The sequence below is a fragment of the Enhydra lutris genome, unplaced genomic scaffold, assembly GCF_002288905.1.
Source record: "Enhydra lutris kenyoni isolate GAN:26980312 unplaced genomic scaffold, ASM228890v2 scaffoldscaffold7, whole genome shotgun sequence".
NCBI classification, from domain to species: Eukaryota; Metazoa; Chordata; class Mammalia; order Carnivora; family Mustelidae; genus Enhydra; species Enhydra lutris.
Window position 1 is genome coordinate 2,726,859 of NW_019154091.1, and position 12,378 is coordinate 2,739,236.

The following is a 12,378-nucleotide window of genomic DNA, read 5'->3' on the forward strand; positions in this document are numbered from 1 at the left end:
AATACCATTTAAAAATTAGACTAAAATTTGGTTCATTGGACCAAATTAAAATACACTTAATTAATTGGCCTATTTTTGTAGAATGTCCTTATTCATAATTTCTACCTCTTTGGTTTTCTTCATTTGAAAGGAAAAAAATGATGAAAAAGTTCAGAAGAATGGAGCCTTTAAACCATTCCCCCGTGAGACTCACTGAATTTGCAAGACATTCCTACTATTTCAATAGTGGTAAAATATATGCTAGTCCAGCACTTTATTATGCAAGAGGCAACAGAGAAGAAAGAAATATTCAGTTGCCATAATTAATAATCTTATTCATTGTGGGGAGTGAAACACAATTGCACAAACCATTGGTAAATGTGATTCCCTCTTCAATTAAATTATAATTGTTTCCCTTGTATAGTAAATATAGATGAAAAGTGTTGATTTGGCAAGAGAAAAAGAGTATGCTTCTAAATTATTTAATCAGATAATCATTTTGAAAAACATTTGTGTTTGTTTATATGTGACTATAATATTTCATGATTGAAGATCCTATAATTTCTACAAGAGAGAAAAAATATTTCAAATAATATGCTTTGGCACAGAATAACAGCAATGTTCAATACATATGTCTATTGTTTTTGAAGTAAATCTTTCCCTAAACTTCAAGTGTATATTCCTTAAGTTTGTTGAAATTATTTTGTGGTCCCTAATGGGATATAAACTATAAACCCTAGAAGAAAAGGTCTAAGGCATTTTGATGAGCTGTTTTAATTCTTAATTTAAATTCTTAAAGACCAGAATTCTGTGGGTACTTTGCCAACCACTCAGCACTTCTGCCTCCTGCCATGCTAACTCTACCACACTCTGTACCTATATCTGTGAGATATAACTGGCTGAGTGTGAAGGATGAGCTGGACAACTAGCAGTCTGGATGGGGAGTAGAACTTCTCACAGTAAAGTGCCATTATTGAGATTTCTAAGTCTTGATCTCTGCTATGATTGGGAAAGAAATTGAGATAGAAAGCCATGTCAGCGAGTAGCGTCATCCTTGTTACCATGGATTTGTAAGTGTGAGGAGGAAAAGAAGAGTAGGAAGAACCAGGTATCTATTCCTTCAACCAACCTTTACTCTCGTAGCTTTCAGTCAAGTCACCTTTAATAAGCAGAATTGGTGAAGTGAGCCAGATCAGAGAAGGTATAAGATAAGAAGCAGCCCCGGCATGGAAAGCCAAAAGCAGAAGGAATTAAACAAGTATGGAAATTATCTCCCTAAATTCACGTCACATCACCTCATACTAGCTTCTTTATACATTACTTTGGAAAATGGGAGTATTGGGAGGAGGGGGTGCTAAGCACCCCTGGCAGAAACTGTTAGTGAAATGACTACTGAAGTAGGAAGGCAGCCTATTTAGTGAACTAGAAACTTCAAGATTCTGCCCACAAAATAAAGATTATATGAATAGTTTAATTTGGTTACTGTGTTACAGTGTTAAATTAGAAAATGTATGTGATTGTTTTTCCATGACTGGATATGTTAAAACTTCTTCATACTGCTTTCAGTTTTTTTTAAACATATAATTTAGGTATAAATATCTATATAGTATAATCTCTAGTTAATAGCTTTGAATTAATTCATGGGAGTGTCATTTTTATTTTAGTAGTGATATAGCAAAAATATTTAACATTGTATTCTATTCTTTTATTAGGATTTGGAACTTGGAAGGAATGCAGACAGCTCATTTTGTTCTTCATTCCCCTGGAATGAGTGTGTGCTGGCATCCTGAGGAAACTTTTAAGGTTGGTATTTATAACTTAGTTTTCTTTTATTAAGCTGAGAAGACATATACAGGTGTAATACATGCATATATAGAGGAGAAAAATCAATTATTTTTTCCACCTCAGAGACTCTGATTGTCATAAATGCATCGGACTAGTGTAGAATTCTGTAACTTAAAATCTCTATATAATTAAGTTTTTATTTTACAACCATCATCCATAAATGACATTTTTCGGTGTACATTTTTCCTGCCCTTTTGAAGATTGCAATCTAAAACCAGATGCCCAGTCTATCTAGTAGCAGTATTCATTAAAAAAAAAAAGTTAAAGTCCATGCTTGAAGCCATAATATGTAAACAGAAAACATCACTGACAAATTTGAGCTGGCTGCAGTGGTATTCAACTCCTATTGAGAGTAGAGCTTTCTAAAATTCTAAAAGTACACTAGAAGTTATTATCAATTGACCTTAATTCTTATTTCATTGAGAAGATAGGACTCATTCAACAAGAGTTCTCTCATTTGGCAGTATGTGCTCTTTGGCATCACTCTATTTGATCTTTCCCTAGAAGCTAAGAAGTTACCGTGTTCCATGGTGGTGGGTATTGTGGAGGGCACGTATTGCATGTAGCAGTAGAGCAGTAGGTGTGGTGCATAAACAATGAATTCTGGAACACTGAAAAGAAATTTAAAAAATAAATTAAAATTTAAAAAAATTTTTAAAAAAAAGAAGTTACCATGTTCATCTTGTTAAAGTTAATTCTTTAGCTGTGTAGATCTCATGCCAGTTCCTTAGGCATCTTGCTTTTATAGCTTTCTAATGTCTTTGTGCTTCTCCATTGACTCTTTTCCATCCTCATAGTCATACAAAAAGATAAGCTTGATTTAATTATAGCAAATGCTTATATAATACTAAATATACTTGGCCCATTGTCAGCTTTTTATATTAGCTCACTTAATCCTCCTGGCAACCTTATGAAATAGCAGCTATGATGACCCTCATTTTACAGAAAACCCATTTCTGTCACTTCTATCTTGAAACCCTGCTCACTTGATCTTTAAAGATTCATTATTCTAGTCCTCTTGAGCATCTCTGCATGTATCTTCCCTTTTTCTTTCTCCTTTACCAACACTTCTTTTACCATGTATTTGTGAATTGTTGGAAGATGTAGTTTTTACCAACACTGTGCCCTTTAGGTGTAAGAGAGGGTAAAAGAATGAATAAAGCCCCTGCCCTTACGTTACACAATGATGGGCTTATAAGAAAGAAGAACCTGTAAATACAGCAACACAGATTTTAAGTGTTTTAAGTGTTGGAATAAAAAAAATCTAGGAAGTAGATCAATTACCTAAGCAATTACCTAAGAAAGAAGTAATCAGATCTGCTGATAGCCTTCACAGAGGAGGTAATCCTGAGCTGAGATGTTCCAGACTATTTAAGTATGTTTTCTGAACTTTAGGATACCATGAAAATTTATTTCAGGCATGTTGGATCTATCTTCAGTAGAACTGGACACTCTATATATGTGCATGAGTAAAATTTTCCAATTTATTCATATTACATATGTAGGGATTGTTCCATGTGTAAGTAATGTTTTTGAAGCCAGGTCCTATATTTTATTTTAGGCAAGATTTCCCCCCTGTAGTGGTGAGTCTACATGAAGTATAACAGGGATTCTAATTGTATAATTAGATTGTATTAGGACTGTATAAATACAATAGACTACCTTTTTTTTTTTTTTTCCTAGGGAGAGCAGGAAGGGCAGTGGGAGAGGGAGAGAGAGAATCTTTTTTTTTTTTTTAAGATTTTATTTAAGAGAGAGAGAGCACAAGCAGGGGTGAGGGGCAGACAGAAAAGCAGACTCCCTGCTGAGCAGGGAGACCAATCTAGGGCTTGATCCTGGGACTCCAGGATCATGACCTGAGCCAAAGGCAGACACTTAACTGACTGAGCCACCCAGGTGCCCCAGAGAGAGAAAATCCATGCTGGGCATGGAGCCTGACATGGGGCTGTCTCCCAACCCTGAAATCATGACCTGAGCTAAAATCTAGAGTTGGATGCTTAACTGACTGAATCACCCAGATACCCCAGATAAGCTACTTTTTTTTTTGTTTCTTTTTCTAATAACTTTATTGAGATATAGGTAATATGCTATAAATCCGCCCTTTTAAAGTCTACAGTTCAGTATTTTATAGTATATTCACAGAGTGCAAACAGTACTAGTATTTAATTTTAGAATATTTTCATGAACTCCGAAAGAAAACCTATACTGAGCTCTGCCCGCCACCACCAGCAACCATTAACCTGCTTTCTGTCTTTATGTATTTGACATCCAAATGGGCTGCTTTTTAAAATCTGTGACCTAGATGAGAAATGAGAACTTTTCTTACAACTTCTATACCAAAACTTGAATCTTAATGCTTGTGATTCAGATCCCTTTCCTCCATATGCTTTAAGTTAATTTCTGTTTTTCTTCTATCATTAAAACTCCATCCCACCCCCACCTCCCTTTTTTATTGTTTCCATGACTTCAGAATGTTTAGAAGTCCATGCTGTAGGTCACATACACTCAAAATCCTGAAATCGCTTTTGATGTCTTCACTCCATGTATGCAAACTTTTCCAGGTTTTTAACTTTTCCTTCCTTAGGAACATATTACTAGAACACATTTCTTTGTCATTAAGGTGCATTCTTCACCTTTCTGTTCCCACAAGTAACTCCTGCCAGGGCTTAGCTATTTCAAAAGTTTTGGCTCTCCACTCTTGGATTTTTCTTGCCTACTTTAGTTAAACTAACGTTAAAATACCGGTTTCATCATGAAAAACCTAAAATACAGAAAGGCAACACAGAAGTGATTAAGAGTATGGCCTCTTGGGGTGTCTCAGTGGCTCAGTCATTAAGCATCTTGCCTTCGGCTCAGGTCATGATTCTGGGGTCCTGGGATCGAGCCCCACATCGGGCTCAGTGGGAAGCCTGCTTCTCCCTCTCCCACTCCCCCTATTTGTGTCCTCTCTCTCTCACTGTGTCTCTCTCAAATAAATAAGTAAACATATTTAAAAAAAAAAAAAAGTATGGCCTCTTGAGATGACTGTCTGGAGTCATGTCGTAGTTCCACCTCTTACAAGCTATGTGTTTTCAGGCAAGTTGCAAAAGCTCTCTCAATCACTGCCTTTACCTCTTCTTCTTGTAAAATGGAAACTCATGAAGACTAAGTGAGTGAACTCTTAAAAGTCCTTAAAGAGAACCTAGCACATAATAAGCACTTGACCAATTTTAGTTTCTTGTCATTATTAACACTTATTACTACTAACCGATCTGGTGGCTCTCTGTAATCTGATGTATCCAGTCAAGCCAAGAATTTTTGTTCTATTTTGCTTAGCCTAGATAAAAATGAGGCAGCTAGAGAAGAGAGAGATGGGTCCATGACTATCTGTCTCATAGAATTCTAATGAAAATCGTATGAGGTGTGAACAACACATAATCTGGAAAGCAAAAAGCAAATACTAGCATTTGATAGTTAATAAAAGATACAAAGTCAAAAGATGTCGAGAATTTACTTCTTTTTTTAAGGATTTTATTATTTGTCAGATAGAGAAAGAGTGAGTGAGCAGGGAGAACAGGCAGAGGAAGAAGCAGGCTCCCACCTGAGTTGGGAGCCTGATGTGGGACTCAATCCCAGGACCCTGGGATCATGACCTCAGCCAACGGCAGCCGCATAACCAACTGATAACACTGGCATCCCAAGAAATTAAGATCTTAAATCTAATTGACCACAGTTGGAAGTAGGATTTTACCAGGTAGTAATAATAGAACCAAGAGTTGAGGATGTCATGGAATCAGATCTGAGTCTCTGACTCTAAGGGAGTGGATTGCTGCTAAATCAAATAGGGTATAATAACGAACACTTGTTGAATACTGTCTGAGTGCCAGGAACTATGCTGAGTATTTTACATGTGTTCTAATGTAATTCTCTCAAAACACTCTGTGGTTGGTAACATTTTTCTGTCCATTTTATAGATAAGAAAACCTGAAACACCGAAAAGTTAATAAGTCATTTGTCCAAGGCCACACAGTCAAAGATTTGAGCTTACTCTGATTCAAGTACTAGTGTTCTGTGCTACAAAAGATATATTCCCTCTAAAAATTCAGTGCATACTGTTTATAGTTCTGAGAAGTCCTAAAGGAAAAGTTCCCCTGTAAATTTTTTAGCTCTAGCAGTTCTCAAACTTACTTAACTTTTTTACTCTATCTGCTTTCAACCAAAAAAATAAAAAATAAAAAAAATCTATCATTACAATTGAGCACAGTTTAAAAAAGATAAATAACTAAGAACTGAGTTTTCAATCTGACTTCAACCTATAATAATAACAAATGTGTTTTTTTTAGCCTGTTCTGTGCTAAGACTGTTCTAAGTGCTTCACATATATTAACTCATACCATACTATGAAATAGGTACTGTTATTAGCTTCACTTTTATTGATGAGTGCAGTTGCAGGCTCTGCCACAGGCTAGCAGTGAGACTTCAACAAGTTACCTTTGTCACTCTGTGCCTCAGTCTCCTCTTCTGAAAAATGGGATTAATGACAGTAATTTTTTATACAGTGGTTATGAGGATTCAGTAAGGCAGGGCATATAAAGCTCAATGTTGCATTTGTTTTTGTTGTATATGTCACTGACCTGATGTTGTTAGTAGTAGAATTAGTATTATTTTAACATTCTGCCTATTAGAGAATAGTTTTAAATTCTACCTTTTCTATTAAGAATCCCATAATTGGAAAGACTACCCATATTCTATTTATATTCTGTGGTCAGTTTTTTTCCCTAATTCTCTTCTCTAGTTGGGAAATTTCTTTATATCAAAGATCATCTTTTACTTTTGACTTCTGTTGAAATTAGCATAGTATTTTGCATAAATACTATGTATTGTATATAATTCATCTTCATTATTCACAGATTCTGTATCTGCAAGTTCATCTACTCACTGAAATTTATTTATAACCCCAAAATCAGTACTCATGGCATTTCACAGTTGCAGACATGCTCAGAGCAATAAGAAATTTGAGTCGACTAATGTGCACATTTCCAGCTAAGGCTGAATGAGGCCAGCGCTCTGCCTTCTTGTTTTAGCTCTCATACTCTAAAGAAGTGTCCTATTTGTGGTCTATTTTTGTGCACGTTTTTGTGCTTTTTGTTAGTGATTTCACCATGTAAAATGGTCCCCCAAGCATAAAGCATAAGTGCTAAAGTGCAATCTAGAGTTCCTAAGTGCCAGAAGGCAGTGATGTGCTTTATGGAGAAAATAATATGGTGTTAGATAAGCTTTATTCAAGCATGAGCTATAGTGCTGTTGACTGTGAGGTTTGGGTTTGGGGTTTTGTTTTGTTTTATTTAAGATTTGTTCATTGTATTTTATTTTATTTTTTTTAAGATTTTATTTATTTATTTGTCAGAGAGAGAGGGAGAGAGAGCGAGCACAGGCAGACAGAATGGCAGGCAGAGGCAGAGGGAGAAGCAGGCTCCCTGATGAGCAAGGAGCCCGATGTGGGACTCGATCCCAGGACGCTGGGATCATGACCTGAGCCGAAGGCAGCTGCTTAACCAACTGAGCCACCCAGGCGTCCCTTGTTCATTGTATTTTAGAGAGGTCAGGGAGGGTCATAGGGAGAAAAAGAGGAACTCAAGCACAGTCCACACTGAGTGCAGAGCCTGATGCGGTGCTTGATCTCAAGAACCTGAGATCAGACCTGAGCCAAAACCAAGAGTCAGGCACTTAACTGACTGTACCACCTGGGCACCACGGTTCTGAGTTCTCACTATGTTAATGAATCAGTATATATGAAATATGGTATCTTTAAACATACATAAAACCAGATTATGCATTGGTCAGTTGACAAAAAATGATATGCCCAGAGACTCACAAGAACCAAACACTTTATTTCCCCTAGGATCAATGTTCAGTATTCACCAATTCCTCGTTCACAGCAACTTAATAGGCTCTACCAACCATGAATAATAAGACTCAACTCTGTGTGTGGGCAGTGGGGGAAGGTGGAGGTAGATGCTCAGTAAAGATCTCTTAGATGATGAATAATAGAATGACTGCCTGTAGTCCCACGCCAGACATGATCTGTCTTACTAGAAGTAGTAACAATACTTTAATGGTGTTTTATGGGTTTAGGAAAATACTGTTAATTACAATATCACATTATAGCTGTATGGAAACATCTTGAGGCTGGTGTAATTATCCCGCGTTTCACAGATAGGAAAAAAGCAAACTCTAGGTCACTCAAAAGATTAGTAGAAACCGGGATTATTGACACTAAGTCTCTCATTCTTTCCAGGCCACCACTGGTACTTCACACCTTCAGGAATGTTTGCACTGTAATATAATCAGAATTACAAGAATATTCTGTAAAAGTAAGAATTTTACAGAAAATGTAGGGAGTCTTTAAGCTATTTTATTTGGGCAACAGCTACATATCTATTCATAGCAATCTCTTTACCTTAACTCCCACAAATAGGTATCCTAATGCCTTGCTTCTTTGAGTCTAAGAAATGAATTTTTTCATATGTTAATATTTTATAAAATGGAAATTTATCTTATAATTATTTTTACATTGATAAAATATTTCTTAGAGGGGTGCCTGGGTGGCTCAGTGGGTTAAGCCTCTGCCTTCAGCTCAGGTCATGATCCCAGGGTCCTGGGATCGAGCCCCACATCGGGCTCTAAGCTCAGCAGGGAGCCTCCTTCCTCCTCTCTCTCTCTCTGCCTGCCTCTCTGCCTACTTGTGATCTGTCAAATAAATAAATAAAATCTTTTAAAAAAATATTTCTTAGATAGGAAGGGAAGGAAGAAGAGAGGGATCAGGGAAGGAAGGAAACAGACAAGTTCATTATTCAACATCTTAAATCATTAGTATTTTAGAATAAAGGAAATATTGAAGAGTACTGTTTATTGAGTGAGTGGCTACTTTGTGACAAGCATAGTACTGGGTGCTTTACATGTATTACTTTTTTAAGATTTTATTTTTTTTAAGTGATGATCTCTATACCTAACTTATGGGGCTTGAACTCACAACCCCGAGATCAAGAGTCACATGCTCACCCAGGCATCCCCCTATAATACTCATTTAATCACCACAACAATGCTGTAGCTATTCTTATCCTCACATACACATTTTAGAAAGGAGAAAGCTGCCAATCGAAGACTTGTAATTTGACCATTTAGCTTTTAAGTGAAGGAAGCAGCGTTGCTCCCCTGGTCAGTCTGTGCTCCTAACGCCATGCTTCCTTTCATTCTGGAAACAATCTCACATCACATAAGGATGTGTAACACATAATATAGCTCTGTTGAGAAATACACACTTAGCTATCCTTTCTAGACAACATAACTTAAAGCTATAACTTTCCCCAGAATGATTCTTTGGACTTATTTTTTCCTAGTAACCATACATCATCATTTAAAATTGTACTCAACTTTCCTGGGTCTTTCTTTCACCAGTTTTCTCTGAGTTTTTTAATATTTGACAGAGATTTTTACATAGGCCTCTCCTATTTCATTTGATGTCCCATTTGTAATATATGCTGATGTTTACATATTATATGTAATTTTGAATTTCTGCCTCAGATTTGGCTAGTGAATTAGGTGAATTTTTTTCTGTCCTGTCTTACAGCTGATGGTTGCAGAGAAGAATGGAACAATCCGGTTTTATGATCTTTTGACTCAACAGGCTATTTTATCTCTTGAATCAGAACAGATGCCATTAATGTCAGCCCATTGGTGCTTAAAAAATACCTTCAAAGTTGGAGCTGTTGCAGGAAATGATTGGTTAATTTGGGATATTACTCGATCCAGGTACTTCCTTAACAGCTGTCTGTTGCATACCCAAAAAGTCAGTCACTATTGCTGACTGTTCCATGGAGCCATTCTTGTATACCTGAGCCTCACTATAGAGCAGAAACAAGTCTATCTTGCAAAAGGACCAGAGCTATGGGTTTTTACATAAGAGAGATAGATGCCCATGCTTTGCAGATTTACTTTGAGAGTAACCCAGGAAGAACAACACAAAGAAAAAAATCTTTGAGCAATGTTTATTTACATTAAAAAAAAGAAGAAGAAAAACATTGACTTGAATGATGGTGTTCTGTAACAGTTCTAAATCATGTCTGTCTCTATGTCTCTATCTCTGTATTTCATCTATGTTAATCCAGTGCTTATTTAGAATTTTGTGACAGTTTAAGTACATTGGGCCTTGTGTCCTTTAAAGAGAAAATGCCATTAAAACCTTAATTTAGTTTCCTCTATTTGAGACCAGCACATAAATTCATAAAATACGTTATGTTACCTTTCAGTTATCCTCAAGATAAGAGACCTGTCCACATGGATCAAGCCTGCTTATTCAGGTAATGTAACATTTTTGTTCAAGTTATATTTAATTTTTTTTAATTTGGTTACTTTGTCACATGCTATGTCACCATACTTTCCCAATCCTCTCCTTTGCACTGAGGTGTTGGGGATATTTTGGCGTTTGTTTTCTGATTGTTTTATAAATGGTTGTTTTGCTTTCCTAACTAAGTCTTTTGCTTTTGTCTTTTGGTCTGGGTAAGGGAGTGATTCACTTTCCAGTATTTTCTTTGAAGAACTTTATAAAATACAAAACACATTACCATTCAACAAATACCACTCCAACAATCTGGAGTATATGCTTCCTTATATTTTGTTTTGATAAAGTTGTAAAATGTAGGTGGGCCCACGTTTATGCATATAAGTGTCATTGTTGTGCTTTAAATGAGAACACACTGTATTATGTATCTGTGACTTTTTTCCTACTAAAATTAATATACATGTCTACCTTGTTCTTTCTCATTGACCTTTGCCTAGTATTTCATTGTACAGTGTAGTTATTAGGGTGCTTTTAACTTGAAGTAACATGAAAACTTTCTAACCAAGACTAAAACAAGTAGTGTATTTCTTATATGCTGTATTTCATCAAATCTAAAATACCCCCAATAAAATTATAGGACTTGGGGACAACATCATTTTTTGTACACATTAAAAATATATATATTCATTAAAATGTAAGATGCCATAGATTGTAAGATGCACTCTGATTTAAAAAATTTGAGCACATAACAGAGACGTGATGGCTTCTGAAGGAGGCATTCTCAGGATTGGCTCAGTAGCTCATCAGTGCCAACAGGAGTTCAGCCCTTTCCCTCTGTGTCCCCAGTGGCCGCTTCCGGCTTATTGCTTCACGGTCACAAGATGACTACTGGAGTTCCAGGCGTCATAGCCGCATATAAGCTTGTCCAAAGAGGAAAAGAAGGAGCAATCCTCTTTTATTAGGGATTGCTATCAGTACATATCATCCCCTTCTGGTCAGTCACACTGTTGGAATGTAGTTGGGATTCAGTTAGCATGGAAGAAGGGCAGAAAGGCTATTGGACAGTAACTAGTAATGTCTGCCCAAATAAAAATATTAATTAGACTTTAGCCTTTTTTTTTTTTTTTTTTTTTTTTTTTTTGGTCAACAAATCCTTTTTTTTTTTTTCGTGTATCTTCCCCACTCCACTTATACTGCTAGGCATGTTGCTGGAGCTATATTAACACTTTTTGATTCATTAACTTACTATATTTCAATGTCTAAGATATCTTGAAACTTAAGTAATCAGATATATAAATATTCTAGGTGTTTAAATACATGAATTTATAACTAATTTTTCTAGCAAATGTCAATAAGGATATTAATTTTTTTAATGTATTGCACTGTGAAATACTTTATATTTATCTGATGCCTTGTTTATATCCCCACCACACTGTCTCCTTTGGTTTTAAGAAAGGAACTGCTAACTTTGTGTAACTTTGGAACTTAACCAAGTGGCACATGGTAAGCATTTAATATTCACAAAATGAGAAAATATTTATAGCCAACTTAGCAGAAATTTCCAGTCGAATTATAAAATTGTATTAACAATTTAGACTTATAAAATTATTGGTTTTGTGCAAAAAGAAATGGTTTTAGAGGGGTGCCTGGGTGGCTCAGTGGGTTAAAACCTCTGCCTTCGGCTCAGGTCATGGTCCCAGGATCCTGGGATAAGCCCCACATTGGGAGGGTCTCTGCTCAGCAGGGAGTCTGCTTCCCTTCCTCTCTCTCTGCCTGCCTCTCTGCCTACTTGTGATCTCTGTCTGTCAAATAAATAAATAAAATCTTTAAAAAAAATAGTTTTAGAAAAGTTCATAGTTATCTCTAGGGTACTATGAGTGTTTTTGTCTTTTCTTAGGTGGTCCACAATTAATGAGAACTTGTTTGCAACCACTGGTTATCCTGGCAAAATTGCAAGCCAGTTTCAAATTCATCATTTAGGACACCCTCAGGTAATTTGGAGTTGGTTTGTGGCATATGTGTTTTTAAATTCATGTTTTCTACTTTTTTTACTCATAGCCCCCAAATTTGTAATGTGTAACTGAAGACATTTGTGAATGTCTTATCTGCTTAAATTGGAAAGAGAAAGCATTTTTGGTGTTTAAATCACCAGTGGTAGCAGACCTTCTTCCTAGTATTCATGTGAGAAGCATTTTATTTCTTCTGTATTTCTTTCTTCATTTAAATATAATAAT

At 36.1% G+C, this 12,378-nt stretch overlaps 1 protein-coding gene across 4 annotated transcripts in view; it reads left to right on the plus strand.

The window, feature by feature from the left end:
- LOC111142195 (nucleoporin 37) overlaps positions 1-12,378 on the plus strand; it is a 43,978-nt gene that overhangs the window by 31,070 nt on the left and 530 nt on the right. For all 4 annotated transcript variants that reach the window (XM_022495212.1, XM_022495211.1, XM_022495213.1 and 1 more), the window contains exons 6-9: positions 1,692-1,782; positions 9,434-9,615; positions 10,113-10,163; positions 12,042-12,135. In XM_022495212.1, the coding sequence (XP_022350920.1) occupies positions 1,692-1,782; positions 9,434-9,615; positions 10,113-10,163; positions 12,042-12,135 (418 nt within the window). The remainder of the gene's footprint in view (positions 1-1,691; positions 1,783-9,433; positions 9,616-10,112; positions 10,164-12,041; positions 12,136-12,378) is intronic.